Source organism: Nicotiana tomentosiformis, chromosome 11, assembly GCF_000390325.3.
Source record: "Nicotiana tomentosiformis chromosome 11, ASM39032v3, whole genome shotgun sequence".
In the NCBI taxonomy this organism is placed as follows: domain Eukaryota; kingdom Viridiplantae; phylum Streptophyta; class Magnoliopsida; order Solanales; family Solanaceae; genus Nicotiana; species Nicotiana tomentosiformis.
This window is the reverse complement of record NC_090822.1, coordinates 114,268,204-114,284,875: the sequence shown is the minus strand read 5'-3', so window position 1 is coordinate 114,284,875 and position 16,672 is coordinate 114,268,204. Positions and strand designations below refer to the sequence as shown.

The 16,672-nt window shown below is 37.7% G+C and overlaps 1 protein-coding gene across 2 annotated transcripts in view; it reads left to right on the top strand.

The window, feature by feature from the left end:
• The first annotated feature begins 9,009 nt into the window (after nucleotides 1-9,009).
• LOC104104038 (DNA-directed RNA polymerase III subunit 1) overlaps nucleotides 9,010-16,672 on the top strand; it is a 39,483-nt gene continuing 31,820 nt past the window's right edge. For both annotated transcript variants that reach the window (XM_009612023.4, XM_009612022.4), the window contains exons 1-4: nucleotides 9,010-9,324; nucleotides 9,404-9,533; nucleotides 11,245-11,394; nucleotides 13,400-13,577. In XM_009612023.4, the coding sequence (XP_009610318.1) occupies nucleotides 9,254-9,324; nucleotides 9,404-9,533; nucleotides 11,245-11,394; nucleotides 13,400-13,577 (529 nt within the window). In that variant the 5' untranslated portion in view covers nucleotides 9,010-9,253. The remainder of the gene's footprint in view (nucleotides 9,325-9,403; nucleotides 9,534-11,244; nucleotides 11,395-13,399; nucleotides 13,578-16,672) is intronic.

Below are 16,672 nucleotides of genomic sequence, written 5' to 3'. Positions count from 1 at the left end.
TTAATTAATTAAAGTTATAACTGAATTTGATTTAGAAATAAATATATGTCCGAGCCTTAACACTTTGACTTGTGGGCGAGTTATTTGAGAAACGGTAAAGATTATATTCGTTCTGTGCTCATGTACTGGATTGTAAACACGTGTCTCGTAATTCGGTAACTTCCTTCCTTTCTTGTGGAGCGGGCCGAACGCCTCAGCAGTATCATAGATGCATCTATGGTTCGTGTCGATCTACCCTCGGCAGTGTACATATTATTCTGGATCGGGCCGAACTACCTCGGCAGAATCGAGCGTTATATAGCTAGTAGTCCGAATATTCACGAGATACACCTTCCACCGATGCTTGACATTTTTATGGTATTCCTTATTTATTTGATATTGACACTTGGCATTTCCTGAGCTATTAAGGTAGAATATAAGATCGAGAAATTTATACTTTAAAAGAAATATTTGGAAGATTATAAAATTTACAGATTTACCCCACTATCGATGTGCACTTCATATATGTTATGAATTATTATATTATTTTATTGGACCTCAATAAAGTATAGATATCGACCCCTCGTCACTACTTCTCCGGGGTTAGGCTAGATACTTACTGGGTACGCGTTGAATTACGTACTCATGTTGCACTTCTGCACTAAATGTGCAAGATCTGGTAGGTTCATTTGGTGATCATCTTGGCGCGTAGGCGCATCTATTGAGGAGACTTTAGGTGAGCTGCAATTCAGACTACGCATCGCAGTCCACCGAGTCTCCATCATACTATTTATTTTATCATGTCTTATTTACATTCTGGACAAATGTTGTATTATTATTGTACTCCTTAGAAAATGTTCATGCACTTGTGATACCGGGTTTTGGGCGTCGAGGAGTTGTAATGGTACTGCAGACATGGTGCAAGATGTTTTTCCCTTCATGTTCGGGCATGCTATTATCTTCGCCTTGCGGAAGGATGTTCTTTTATTTCAGCTCAGTATCTGTATTTTCAATGGTTTAGGGACTGTGCACGGATTGCTACGATGTTTATGCGTTGTTATCGCACAATGTTAGTGTAATGGTAAGGTGCTTGTTTATATGCCGAGGCAGTGAATGACTTGGAAGGAGGATTTCTCAGTGCATGATTTAGAGGTTCAACATTTAATTCCAGCAAAGGAAAGGCAATCGGAACATAGATGTTCAGGCCTTGGTCGATGAAGCGACGAGACTTGATATTTTCGAGTGTGGTAGAATTCTCATTTATGATGTGGTGTCGTCGTCCATGTTGGAACGCATTAAGGTTCGCCGGTGTTATGGTCTTCTTCGAGTTACCTTCGGGGCAGGATATTGGGAAGTGGCGCCTAAGAAGCGGTTGTTAGAGATAGCAGTGGGTAGTGGTTCAGAAACGAATTGGTATTTCTACCGTTGATGGCTCGAGAAAGATGATCTTCTAGGAGGTTTAGAGTTTGTAGCAATTCATTAGTTCCGATGCTACATGTATAGATTTTATTTGAGGCAACATTTGGGCAGCGAAGTATGAGGAAGGACATGGCGGGAAGTGTTTTGTGGTGGTTAAAGTACTAGCGGGTCAAGTATGAAAAGCAGAAGTCGAGAAGTTGCTTAAAGGAGATAGTTTAACCAAAGTAAGAGTGAAAGATTAACATATGGATTCTGTGGTAGGATAGCCACGTGCCTTGATAAAATTTAGAGTTGTTTGGGAATCATGGTGGAAAAGTGACTAGGTCTACGGATTTTATTTGGGATGGTGGCTACTATATTGAGGAACATTGAATATGTTAGAAGGAATTTGCTTGAAATGAAGAGGGGTGTAAAAACTTGATTATCGTTGGCATGCAACAGACTTGTACAGCTAGTGGGCGAGCATGGGCTCAGGAGAGTTTACTGATTTCGTGGTAGTTGTACCTAGTGCAGCGTCGTTGGAAGATGTCGGTAAGGAATTCCACAAGTGGGTGATCTCCTATGAGTAGATTGGCAGTTGCATGATTCTGATGAAGTTTCTACGAAGAGTTCTACTTACTACCCGACAGAAGGTCGAATATGCGATTATGGCTGATAATTTGGGATGTCCATGAAAAGTTTAATAAGAAACTATAAGAAATTTTGTGGGTTAAGTGTGCGAGATCATGATAATTGAGAAGGAGGAATCCTGATGGGTTCTAGGTTTATGTAATTGTAGCTTCAAGCTAAATGGGGGAGCCCCACCGTCTACGATTGAATCACGTGGTTGTTTGCTTGTGCGGTTTCTGGTTATCGGTATATTGGTGGGTTATTATGACTAAGGGAAAAAAACATCACGGGTAATTCGAGCAAAGAAATTGATAAATGTGCATTATATTCTGCCTTATCAATTTATGTGCAGGTTTTGGGAAGATTCAGAGTTTATACTTCTTGTGGATGTGATGTACAAGGAAAAAAATTCCGCCAGTTGCTTCTTTGAGAGGGTGTTCATGTGCTAGTAGAGGGTTGAAGTTTGGTTATATTCGAGATCAGGTCAGAGTAGGTGACTCTCAACAACGGCCCTAGTGGGTTCAAGAATTAAAGTGCAGTGCCTAAGGATTTCGGGTCCGTTGTGTGGTTAAGGATCGAGTTTTCATAGTGGATTACGAATGGGACTTCGAATGTTATATGTTATTATCGGGTATGCGGTGTAGTATTGAAGGAAAGGAAGAAATAGCTTCGGATTCGCGGAAGGCCTTGTAGAATGGTTGCACCAGTTGGAGATGCTATTGTGCACATAAGGAGAGTATGAGAGGGTTCATGAGTATTGAGACGAAGTGGTCTCGTGATGCGGGTCACTCGGGATGAGTGCGGATTTGGTTCGTTACATTTTTGAATGGAGCTATTGTTATTTCTAAGGCAAGTCGAGAGTAAATTAGAAGAAGTTGGGTCGGTTAGTAATGGCTGAATCAGCATGATTGTGGCAAAGATCAGTTCCTTCAGCGTGTGAAGTTATACATGTAGTTTGTGGTTGTACGCGCAGGCTTGACAGCCACCACAACTTGATTGATTTGGGAGGCATCTGATTCAAATGGCCTTGTAGTGTAAATGGATTCTGGAGGAGTCATGACAGTTTAGATCACGACTTGAGGTTTGTATTTTCTGCAGTTTGGGAATTCAGTTGCGTGTTGCATTGGTTCTTCTGAAATGAGCTAAGTGAGAGGTTTCTAGCCAATGAAGTGTTTATTCTACTGGTAGTTCAGGGGTTATGATGAATTCGTGTATTCTCGCGTAGCGACATGATAGGTGAAGTGAGCGACATGGGAATTTGAAAGTTGAGAATCAAGGTTGCGGTTCGGTGTTGACAAGAATGTCACGAGCTCAGATGAGCAAGGGAGAATTCAGATGTTTAGAGTAAGCTTTTATTTTCTTTAATGTCACCTGAGAATGGCATTCTATGTAAGAGGCTTTGTGTATTGATTTGCGGATTCTTGATTTGCTCTACAGAATTAGTATGGTTGGTGGTATGGATGTGCAGACTTTGCTACATGGGCGGAAGATCGTGGGAGCGGACCCCACGGGAAAATTTGTATGAGTGTGACATGTTAGTCATATGATTGTTAAAGATTGAAACCAAGTACAGAGATTTTTGGTATTATCGTTAATGTGAGAGTTTATGCTTAGAATGTGTTCTATTCCCTTGGTTGTGTACTGTGGGAGTTGGCCCAGAGTGGACGGTTGCTCGTGTGTGTCATGAATGGGGCCATTGTGGATCCTTGGAAGGTTATTGACCCGGTATGGCATGATCAGAATCGGGTTGAGTTCCGTTGATGGGTCTAATGTGAAGGTGTGCTCTACATCAGGTCGGATGTGTTCATTCGTCATAACATTGCTTACGGAGGAGTCGTCGGGCATTGGATGTTATTTCCGTCGTCATCTATTCTATGTAAATCTATATTATGTCATGTTGGTTGTGAGACGGCTTGATTATTTGCACGTGTGTTGAGGGCCCGTGTAGCTTGTGGTGTTATATGAGCAGGATGGCTCTCGTGACGCAAGTCGTATATCGCACCTTAGTTGTGCTTGGGTTTCATAGCGTATGGCGCTATCCATCTCCCCAGGATTTGTATTATGCACTTGGCGTGCTTGTGGTCGATATTCAGGTATTTCATAAGTATAAGCGTTACGACTTGATATGTGTGTTTTCTTCTTGATTGTTATGTGCGGATCGGGTGGCACGCCGTCACGTGTATATTGTTTGGATCGGGTGGCACGCCGCCACGAGCATATTGTGTGGATCGGGTTGCACGCTGCAACAGTGTCATATTGGATCGGGTTTCACGCCGCAATAGTGAGATGTTGAGCATAGTTCCTTACACTTATTCTGTGTGCCTTGTTTTTCATCCCTGAGGTAGGTTCATAGCATCTATTCGGCCGTTTTATTCGTTACGCAGGCTAGGTAATTTCCTGCCAGAGTTCGTTCTTCCTTATGAGTTATATTCGAGTGATAACTTGTTGGCGCTTTGATAGTGTTGCATAAGATCTTTGTCAGTGTTTGAGGTGACTTATTGCCTGAGCAGTTTGTACTGGGTGAGACGAGATTATTGGGCCTAAAATTAGTGCAATCATATTTATATAAGGTATATTAAAGAGAAAATATTGTTATTCAGTTCAGAATGAGGTAATGGTTCTTGTCAGGAGGAGAGACTCCATGCTTTATTGATTCGACAGGTGGTTATGAGTTTCTACATGTCTCTTTCGTCATGGCAGTATTGCGAGAATTGGAACAGGGCTCATATGTGTTATGAGGCGTATTGCAGGCATCAGATTCGTGAGATTTCAGTTGTTATGGTCGGAGGATGTATTATGGGCATGTGAACTATGTGGTGCATGGTGTGAATTCAGCAAATATGTACGATCATGTTTTGGTACAGTGTGTAGTGATTGATATGGTGTTCGTATGTTAGAATCAGGTTTTGTAGAGAAATTCGGAGGTTGGAATTTGGTTCTAAGGCTTTTTGACTAAATAAAAAGGGAGGATCTTCAGTCTGGCTCGGGCTAATGTGTTTAACTAGGTTGTGGTGGCAGGGGTAGGTGCACGAGGTGTTAAACAATGGTTTTGGACAACTCCGGATCAGTCCTTAGCACGTTCGAGGACGAATGTATGTTTAAGTGGGGGATAATGTAACGACCCGACCGGTCGTTTTGAGTTCTAGCACGTCGTTTAGTGGTTTGAGGCCTTGAGTAGCTTCACTCCAGGTATTATGACTTGTACATGTGGATGAAGTTGAATTTCGGGAAGTTCGGAGTTGATTTAGAAAGAAAATTCTAATTTCGGAAGCTTTAAGTTGGAAGAATTGACTATGATTATTTTGGACTTGGGCGTAGGTTCGGGTTGAGTATCGGATCACCCGGGAGCATTTCGGCGCTTATTGTGGAAAGTTGGTATTTGGAAGGCTTTATAATTTCCTAAGTTTGGTTTGAGGTGGACTTTGGTGTTGTTGATGTCCGTTTGGGATTTCGAGCCTTGTAATAGGTTCGTATTCTGATTTATGAATTGTGCACAAAGTTTGGCGTCATTCCAGAATGTTTTGATATGAATCGGACGCGTTCGTCGAAGTTTGAAAGTAAAGAAAGGTTTCGATCGTCGATTCACAACTTTGATGTTGTTTGGTGTGATTTGAGACCCCGAGTAGGTTCGTGTCGTATTTTGGGATGTGTTGGTATGTTTGGATGGGGTCCCGGGGGCCTCGGGTTTAAAAAGAATTAAAATCGGATTGAAATATGGATTTGAGGTAATGTTGGAAACTGCTGAAATCTGGTGTCACCGCACCTGCGGTGGTTTGGTCGCAAGTGCGGACACACAGGTGCGATGGGTGTCGTCGCAGAAGCGGAGAAGCCGGCCATAAGAAGGGCCGCATGTGCGGAGCTTTGGCCGCATATGCGCAAGCGCATAAACGATACCCTGGGCGCAGAAACGAGTGAAGGCGCATGAGTGGAAGAATCTCGCACTTGCGATGCCGCATAAGCGGGGAATGTTTCCGTAGGTGCGAGGCTTCATGTTGGGGGATTTATCGCAGAAGTGGAGGAGTGATCGCAAAAGCGACGCCACAGTGTGTCGTGTTGTCCGCAGAAGCGGAGTTGGCTGGGCTTAGTGGGAACCGCACATGCGATGAAAATTTTCATAGGTATGGCCACGCAGAAGCGACTAATGAACCGCATGTGCAAAGGTCGGGCTGGACAATGTGTTCTTTTAAAATGGGGATTTGGCTCAATTCCACTTCATTTCGTCCATGAGAGCCGATTTTGGAGCAATTTTGGAGTGTCTTCTTCATCATCTATTATGGGGTAAGTGATTTCTTCACATTGTGAGTTAAATACATGATTTATATATGGATGTAAGTACGAGAATTTGTAGAAAATTTGGGATTTTGGTGGAAAACCTAGAAATTGGTATTTTCTGATTTTGACCACGATTTTGGAAATGGAATTAGGAATAAATTATATATTTGAGTTCATGGTATTATGGGTAAAGTTATCTTCGAATTTTTTTGAAATCTGGGCACGTGGCCCCGAGGGTTGATTTTATTGACTTTTAGAGTGGAGTTGGGGATTTTTATGAATTGATTAAGTATAAGCATTGGAGTATATTTTGATTGAGTTGCACATTGTTTGACTAGTTACAGATTGTTTGGCTTTGAGTTGAGGTGTTAGAGAGGCGTTGGAGCTGGTCATGGAACTTCGGATTGAGGTAAGTCTCTTTTCTAACTTTATTAGGGGGAAGCTACCCCTAGGTGATATTATTGTTATGTGCAACTAGTTGTGGGTGCTACGTACGCACGAGGTGACGAGAGTCCATACGTAGCTAAAGCATGTTTATGTTCGGGTAGACTTAGGACTTTATCAGGTAATAATTGAATTATTTGAACTCGTTCTGCTGGCTTAATTAATTAAAGTTATAACTGAATTTGATTTAGAAATAAATATATGTATAATAGGCCGAGCCTTAACACTTTGAGTTGTGGGCGAGTTATTTGAGAAACGGTAAAGATTATATGCGTTCTATGCTCATGTACAGTATTGTAAACACGTGTCTCATAATTCGGTAACTCCCTTCCTTTCTTATGGAGCGGGCCGTATGCCTCGGCAGTATCATAGATGCATCTATGGTTCATGTCACTCGACCCTCGGCAATGTACAAATTATTTTGGATCAGGCCGAACGACCTCGGCAGAATCATGCGTTATATCGCTAGTAGTCTGAGTATTCCTTATTTATTTGATATTGACACTTGGCATTTCCTGAGCTATTAAGGTAGAATACAAGATCGAGAAATTTATTAAATATTTGAAAGATTATGAAATTTATAGATTTACCCCACTATCGCTGTGCACTTCATACATGTTATGAATTATTATATTATTTTATTAGACCTCTAGTAAGTGTCGATGTTGACCCCTCGTCACTACTTCTCTAGGGTTAGACTAGATACTTATTGGGTACGCGTTGATTTACGTACTCATGTTGCACTTCTTTACTAAATGTGCAGGATCTGATAAGTTCATTTGGTGATCATCTTGGCGCGTAGGCGTATCTGTTGATGAGACTTTAGGTGAGCTGCAATTCAGGCTATGCATCGCAGTCCACCGAATCTCCATCGTACTATTTATTTTATCATGTCTTATTTACATTCTGGACAGATATTGTATTATTATTGTACTCCTTAAAAATGCTCATGCACTTGTGACATCGGATTTTGGGGTTATACTAGTTGATGCTTAGGGTTTCGTATATTATTATCGCCTTTCATTTCTTTTATAAATTACAAATGTTGTACGTTCCCATGACTTGAAAGTGTAAATCTCCTTTTCTTATTAAAATTTGTGATTTTGAAAGTAATAAAACGAGCAATCAAATTGGCAAATCACCGTTGGTTTGCCTGACGGCCACGTTAGGCGCCATCACGACCTATAATGAGTTTTGAGTCTTGACATTTTTACTATGGTTACCTCTTAAATAGAAAAGATTCAGGGCTATTGGCCTGCCTCTGGACGAAAAAAGATACAAAAAAGACAACAATAAACCTAATGTTGTCATCATACTTTTTTGAATACCACCTACAAAGTAGAATGATTAGTTATGTCATCATAAGAATACGAATGAACATTTTATTTTTAGCAAGTTTTGTCCTTTCATGAAAAGTTAGATTTAAGGCAATAGGAAGACAATTTGATTGTCACATATTAGGTTCACTTGTTTGACTTCACTTCACCAGAATTATTATAAAAATTATTTCAACTAGATTAGCTCACGAGTTACAAGCGCCATAACTCGAAATTATACTTTTTATACAAGATCTAATGGATAACGTCTTTGCTCTTATCTTGTTGAAAGCTCGTCTAGTTTGCATTAGAATATCTAATAATGTATGTGTTGAGCTTAATGTTTATTTTCTTGACATATATAGTAGAGACAAACACACTAAGTTTTTGGTACCAACCTTGGCCCCAAGTGTTTCAAATTGATTGATAGAATGAATTATTATTTTTTTATACGGTCTCAGACAATCATTGTCTCATGAGTTAATTTGAAGTTGAGTTATGTTTAAAATTTATTTTTTTAACCGTACGAGTGTTCTTTTTCCTCGTATGCTAGTTCCTCCTCTAACTATTGAAATACCTTGGAGCTATACGAGGCTTGAAGTTGATAGAATAAAAATATTTAAAGTGGAAATTAAATAAGAGTATTAAGTTGAAAATGAGTTTTGACATGAACTTTACTTAAAAAACTTTTGAACTTTTATAGTTGAAAATCATTATTTTACTTGAAATACTCCTCAAATAAGTTGAAAACTTCATTTTCATTATTTAAACTTGAAGTATAAATAATAGACCAAATTATAAAATAAAAATTTATTTGTAAATAGTATATCAAATTGAAGTTGAAATAATGAAATAATTTGTATGGACAAAAGGATTGGTGGAATAGTAGTAAAGGTTAACAGTTAAAAAAAACAAATAAAGCTCTTTTTAACATTCCGGATTCGAACACGAACTCTTTGAAAGAGGGCAAAAACTCCAAACGGCACTTACCACCCGATCTACACGACATACAGCTCTCGCCACCTTCACCATTCAAATAATATTGTAGGGTTTTTCTGTCTCCTCACTTAAGCGCCTCAGTCGGCGTCAGTACCGCCCCATAAACCCCAACCCTCCCGCCCAATAAGCCTCTTCTCCTTAAACCCCTACACTTCACACTTTCATTCCTCTGTACTATTTCAGTACAGAAGGAAAAAAAAAGAAGTCTCTTTGAGATGAGGAGAACACAAGAGATAATCCAATTCACTAAACAGCCCTACATTGAAGATGTTGGTCCTAGAAAAATGTCAGTTAATTCAATTTTTTTTTGTTTTTTGTTTTTAGTTAATGTTTTGATCGATTGTTTTTTATTGTTGTTGTAACAGAAAAAGCATTCAATTTTCTCTATTCTCAGAGGCGGAAATTTTGAAGTTAGGAGAAGTTGAAGTCTACCGTGGGGTTTACTATGAATCTACTAAAAAGCCTATTCCTAATGGCTTGTTAGATCCCCGCATGGTAACCCTCTTTTAACTCCAATTCACATAATAATCACATTTAAACTGATTTAGCAACATAACCACTGGACATTGTTTATGGAAGGCGGGTCCCAACTCATCTATATACTACTCCATCCGTTCCATTTTATGTGACGCAGCTTCTGTACAGCTTGTTGGATGGTTGTGACGTATTGTATCAATTATTTTGGTGAATACAATATTTGTTTTGGTTGTTACTTAAATTTTATTGTATCATATTATTAAATCCGTAGTCATGCAACGATAAAAAGTTCCATTTTATGTAACGATGGATTTGGTGTGGTCGCGCCGATTATTTGTTCCCCCCATTTTTGTATTAGTATTTAATAATTACATTTTATTCTTTACCCTATCCCTTTTTGATAACTCTACCTAGTACCCTACTCTTTCTTTATAATATTGTAAGCTTATTCCTCATTAGCTAGGGGTAAGGTCTACGTACACTTTACCTTCCCCATACCCTACTTGTGGGATTTCACTGGGCTTCTTGTTGTTGTTGTTGTTTGTATTCCTCAAATTGCTGGCTATGTGACATTATAAAACGATATAATCTATCCAAATATTGGATTCATCAATACAATACAGTACAATACATTATGAAACGATACATAGCAACCAACAACAATAAAAACAACATACCTAGTATTATCCAACACCGTGGGATATGGGGAGGGTAGTGTGTACGCAGACCTTACCCCTACTTTGTGAGGATAGAGAGGTTGTTTTCAATAGACCCTCGGCTCAGTATAATATAAGTACCACATTAATGAAAATATAAGCAAGAAGAGACAATATAAAAAAAGCCATATAAAAGCAGAATAAAACAATAAGACAGTAAAGTGATCAACAATGAAAGAAAATAACGGTTAGTCATAAAACCTACTACCAACAGAAAACGAGAATGCGTGTCAATACTAATGTTATGAACACTCTACACTACCTACTCTACTACCCTAATTCTCGATCTCCATACCTTTCTATTACGGGTCATGTCCTCGGTCAGCTGAAGTTGCGCCATGTCTTGCCTAATCACCTCTCTCTACCTCTTCTTTGGCCTACCTCTACCTCTCCGTAGGCCCTCCAATGTCAACCTCTCACACCTCCTCACCGGGGCGTCTGTGCTCCTCCTCCTCACATGACCAAACCACATAGCAACCATCAAAACAAATTGTTATTAGTACATTTCAAAAAGAATGGCACATTTCAATATTTGGAAACTGTTTAACTTTAACTTCCCATTGCACTTACTGAGAAACTTCTATAGCCATACAAATACTCTGGCATGTTTAAGACCAAAGCTCTCAAACGTCTTCGTTTTTCCTTAATATCCATACCAAGTCCATACCAAGTCAAACTATGTCACATAGGGTGTATATAATTTGTGGTTTTATTGTATAGAGGTGTAGCTGTTGCTCTGGAAATTATTTTTAGGGCTGCTGGGAGTATAATGCAGATTAATCATTATTTTTGGAGCGCGAGTTGTTTACAGGTTTTTAGTTGCTAACAGTTTATGATCTGTGCATATCAGTTTAAATGAGTGGAGGCTAAATAAAGCTATTTTTATTTATGATTAGATGATGAAAAGGAACAACCTTGACCTTCATGTTTCTCTTTGAGTTTGATTAACTTTTTTTTTTATGTCTTTGATGCTGATTTCTGTATCTTGATTATACGAAGTTTTGGATTTTCAGGGGCCTCCAAACAAGAATGGGGGTTGTGAAACATGTCACGGGAACTTTAGAGAGTGTCCAGGTCATTACGGATACTTGGTGCTTACTCTACCCGTTTATAATGTTGGATATTTAGGGACGGTGGTGGACCTCTTGAAGTGCATATGCAAGGTGATATCTTGTTTGAACTTAACCCCTATGATCTCTGCGGCAATAAGCTATTTGTAGTTTTCACTCTTTTCTGGTATATATCAACTTTATACAACTTCAAGAATGCAATTTAACTAGGCAGAGAGGTTGAAAATTTAGTTTTTCTTCCACATCATATTGGTAGTAGTGAGGAAAAATTGTATACAAATTGTTTAAAATTTCTTTGATTGAAAAAAAAGAAGTCATTTATAACTTTAATTTTTAGCTGTTAAATGATGAAAATTTGTGATAGTTTTATGTTAAGTTATATTTTTAGAACTGTGAAATTTATTTAGAGACATTAAGTAGAATAATGAGAAAAAGACACTTAATTTCCTATTATTCTCAAGACAAAAATAGCAGTATATTGATCAAAACTCCAGATAATTGATGTGCCTTTTCATAATACTTGTGCAAAACTCCAAAGTACAAACAGAATATTCAGTTTAGAGTAGGCGTTCATTTATTATAAATCAGATTGCATTTCCTATTAACATGACAATAAAATTATCAGATAATTGCAGTTGTCGTAAATATCCCATTAATACAGAAAAGGATAAGAAAACATGGTTACGAGCAGATGTCCTCCAAAAAATACGTAATCTGATTTTTCCAGTTAACGATTATGAACTCTGGAGGGAAAGCCTTAGGATCATGTAACTCTTAGTGAGAGACCTTGATTTTTATAGTCTTGTTCTTGTTTTTATTACTTTGCTTGTTGTATACTTCAAAGTTCTCATATGTCGTGGTCCAAAATAATTAGTGAAGAATGGAGTTGAGAATAATAAGCATTTTTGGTTGTCATGAACCTTTTTTTTAAAAAAATTAAGGTTATTATGAACATTATTATGATGTTAAAAAAACATGTCTGGTGCTTATGAACATTTTTGTTTCTGGTTGAAATTAAAAACAGAAATGCTCTTAGAGATCAAATATAAAAGTCGTTTTGGTATCAAAGTTTTTGTTATGGAAAATTTAAATGAAAAGTAGAAGCTGGTTTGGAGGCACAAAATTTTTTGAAACAAATTCAAAAAAGAAGAAGTGGGGCGTACATATTATGACACTGACTTGCTCTTTTATCGATGAAATTGTTTCTCCCAAAAACGAAAAGAAAGAGAATTAAAAAGAAATAGACGAGAATGACTTTGAAGTAAGAGGAAAAAAGGCAGTAATTTGAAGTTAATGTTGAAAAACCAGTAATTTTGAATTAGCATGGTAGAGGAAGTAGATGGGATGTTTGGGGAGTATGCTATTTATGCAGTAATTTTAAATTAGCATGTAAAAACTAGCTTCGGAGGCAGCAAAATCTTTGAGTCAAATTTAGAAGAAAGAAGAAGTGAACTCTGATGGGTTTGTTGTAGGGGAGAGATAAAAATAGTTTTAAGGTGAGTTAGTTTGGGGGGAAGGTAAAAGACGACAGGTAGGGTAAGGGTAGACTTATCATGGCATGAGGGTTTAAGGCGTGTTATATGTGCAAACATGAAATTGCCTGTTTTACGAATATAAGGAAAAATAACATTGCGATGCATTTCATCCGCTGAAGGTAAAGTTAGGATGTCCTGGTGGAGAATGGTCACTGCAAAAGTTAGCTCAGATAGGGATATAGCACAGGTCACTAATAAAAATAAACATGGCTGGGAATAGCGATAGAGTAGGTACAAATTGAACAATCCTAACTGACTTCAAAAGCTAATTGGTAGTCATCCATGCCACAACAACAATTTATTTGATTCTGATACTTTCACCAAGATTCCCATGTGAAGTTGGTTAGGAGAGTAGTATTTACCAAACCAAAAAAAAAACAAGAAAAGAAAAAGAAGAAGATGGTTTGGAGATAGTACGAGTGACATTAGCAATTTATGATGCCCTGTCAGAATTTTGTTTTCTTTTGGCTTTTTTCCTTCCTTTGACCGTGCTCAAGAGCTTGGTATCTACTTTGCGTGCAGTGCTTTAATATTTTTCCTTATGCAACCGCTTTTTTTATCAGTGCTGCTCCTCAATACTTCTAGATGACAAGGAGTGTCGAGTCTTTTTGAAGAAGATGAGAAACCCAAGAACTGAGCCTTTGATGAAGAGTGAACTACAGAAAAAGGTTGTGAAAAAGTGTACTTCCATGACAAGTGGCCAGAAGACTGTCACATGTTCCAAATGCGGATACATGAATGGTTTGATATTCTTCTTTATCTTCATCTTTTTGGCTAAAGCTAGTCCTTTGTTCTAACTAGATGCCATCTACATTTTTGTTGACTATTCATTATGCATGTGCAACTATTTTTACGCGATTTTGGAGGGCATTCATTTGAAAAAATCTAGGAAAATTGCTTTATCTCTAATATCGAAATCTAAGTGAGCAGATATTATTTAACTTGTAAATTTGAAAAATATGTGAAAATTGGTGAAACTTTTTTCTTGAAAAATTGCTTCAGATTCTCCAAAGCTGAAAAAGTAAATGTTTTTCGATTTTTCTAAAAGCTGAAATGCTACTCCAGTGGTGTTTTTTATAGTTTCCTGCAATAACTAAAAACTTTTATCGAGAAATGGCATTTGGTTGCAATTCTTTTTTCCACAAAAATTGATGAAGATTTTCGCAAAAGACTTTCGACACTTTTTGATAACAAATGCTCCATTGTTTAGAAGGTTGGGCCTTGAATTTTTCTTGATATCTAGTGCTGAATGTTAAATTTTGTTTTAGCTTTTACGTTGAGGAATTCATACTCGGAAACAGTCTTTCTGCCCTTCCAGGGTAGGGGTAAGGCTGCGTACATCCTACCCTCCCCAGACCCCACTTGTGGGATTATACTGGGTGGTTGTTGTTGTCGTTGAGGAATTCATATTTCTCTTTATAGAACCAATGATGTAATACTTCTTTTGGCATGTGAATCGTATAATATGTGGATAATTCTTCAACAAAAAAATTCCTTAATACTAATTGTTAAATTCAAGCTCATTGTAACATGCATATTGCCCGTAAGATTGTATCAATAAAGAAACCAAATTGTTATAATGCCTCTTGTAGATAAATAGTCACCATACCTACTAATTTACATTGGGATGGATCTTTGGTCCGAGTTGCATTTTGTCTTTTTATGCTGGATTATATTTCATAATGGATGAAGGTGTTAAAAGAGAACGAGGTAGACCTAAAATAACTTGGAAGGAAGTTGTCTCGAAAGACCTACAATCTCTTGGAATTAGTGCAGATTTAGCGAAAGAAATTTTTTATATAGGCAATATCAGTTACTCCGTCCCAATTTACGTGGCACCGTTTGACTAAGGACAAAGTTTAAGAAAGAAAGGAAGGTTTTTGAAACTTGTGGTCTAAAAGAAGTCTTGGATATTTGTGTGACTATAAATCTTCTTATTAAGGGTAACATGGAAATTTTAAAGTTAAATTGTTTCCAAATATTAAAAATTGACATTCTTTTTGGGACATACTGAAAAGGAAAGAGTGACACATAAATAGAATGCAGGGAGTAGTTAGGAATGTATTTTAGTCATGTTAAGACGTTTGTTTAGGTCCTATACTTTGTAGGAGTCTTTTAACGCTATTAGATATTCTTATGCGAGTAGGAAATATAGAGAATGTCTAGCACTTTTCATATTTATTTTTATGTTGTATAATGTTAGCGTGAGACGATTTAAATGGGGAAAAAAGTTATGGGTTGATTGGTTTGGGGTGACGCATTACATCATCAACACCAACAAGCCCAGTGAAATCCCACAAGTGGAGTCTGGGGAGGGTGAAGTATACGCAGACCTTACCCCTACCTAATGAAGGTAGAGAGGCTGTTTTCGAAAGACCCTCGGCTCAAAAGAAGTAAAAATGAAGCAATAAACAGACAGTAGCAACAACCAGGTAAGTAGACATGGGAACAAATGAAGATACGTGCAACAACAAATATCTAAGAATACGACACTATAAAAGTAGATTCAGTCTTGCTGGAAATAATGGCACAATATGAAATAGCAAGGGGCTAGGCATGGAAAAATACAAGACTAGGACTAATACTACTGGGATGCCTAGACGAAACTCTAGAGTGCCTATTAACTCACAACGCTAATCCTCTACCTCCACACCCTCCTAATACTACTGGGGTGACGCGTTACATGAGAAGCGTTAAATCATGTCAGCATTTTGCTTCAGTGGCTTCTCTTTATGCATAGAGTAGATACTTGTCATGTAGTTCTCTGATAAGCGAGCAATTTGTTCACTAGGATAAGTAAATAAAATATCTCTGTAAGGACTCATTGAGGGTAGGGGTAGGAGTAGATGGGTTATTTTCTGAAGTCTTTATCATAAGCTCTAGGCAAAGGATGAGTTAGAGTTTTCCATACTTATCGATTTGGATTCCCATATGACAACAAAAAAGTTTGCTTTTTCGCTTGGTTGGCAGCGAGAATTTGAGAAAAAGGCGAATTACATATGTAAGTTGGTGCTTCGTGTGCACATGTCTAGGTGAAGATAGATGTTGACCACATCCTACTATATTGTTAAGCGGTAACTCGCTTGTCGTGTGTGGTTTTGAGATGATTCAGGATGACTCTTCAATTGGAAATTCAGAAGAACAAAAGAGAATTAGAAGAGCATGAGATGTTGCACTACTAGCATTTATTTGGGTCATGTGGAACGAAAGTAATATGAGAACATAGAGAACGACTATGTACATTTGAGGATTAGCTTGTCATTCCTAGTTTCTTTTTGGTGCACCCATGAGATTCCAGTGTATATAGAAGATTGGGTATCATTCATAGAGACTCATATTATGTCGTAAATTTTCTAGTTTTTGGTATACCGCTTGTATATGAGAGATTTTCCCATTATTAATAAAAATATTTACCGTATAAAAAAATGTCGAAGTTTATATAATTTTTTTTGAATTGTGTGACCATCTCATTCAAAAAACTAAGCTGTTAGGGAGATCACACTGTATTTACTTAATTATGTATTCAGCATGCCCACTCACGTGCATATCTGAGTTTTTTTCATGAGCCAATCACATAGAAATCCTCTTTGATAATCTGTAGCGATGAGACTCGAATTTGAAACCTCTGCTTGCTAGTATGTAATGTTGAAGTGTGTGACCAACTTATATAAAAGCTTAAACCGTCAGCGAGTACTTTTGATAAGTATTAAGATATTATAAAAATATTTGAACTAAGCTAGTGGAATAAGCGTAGTTGCAAATTGCGTCTCTTTTTAGCATTGTATCTACTTCATTTATATTAACCAGTTTTCGCCAAAAAGCAACCAAAAAATACA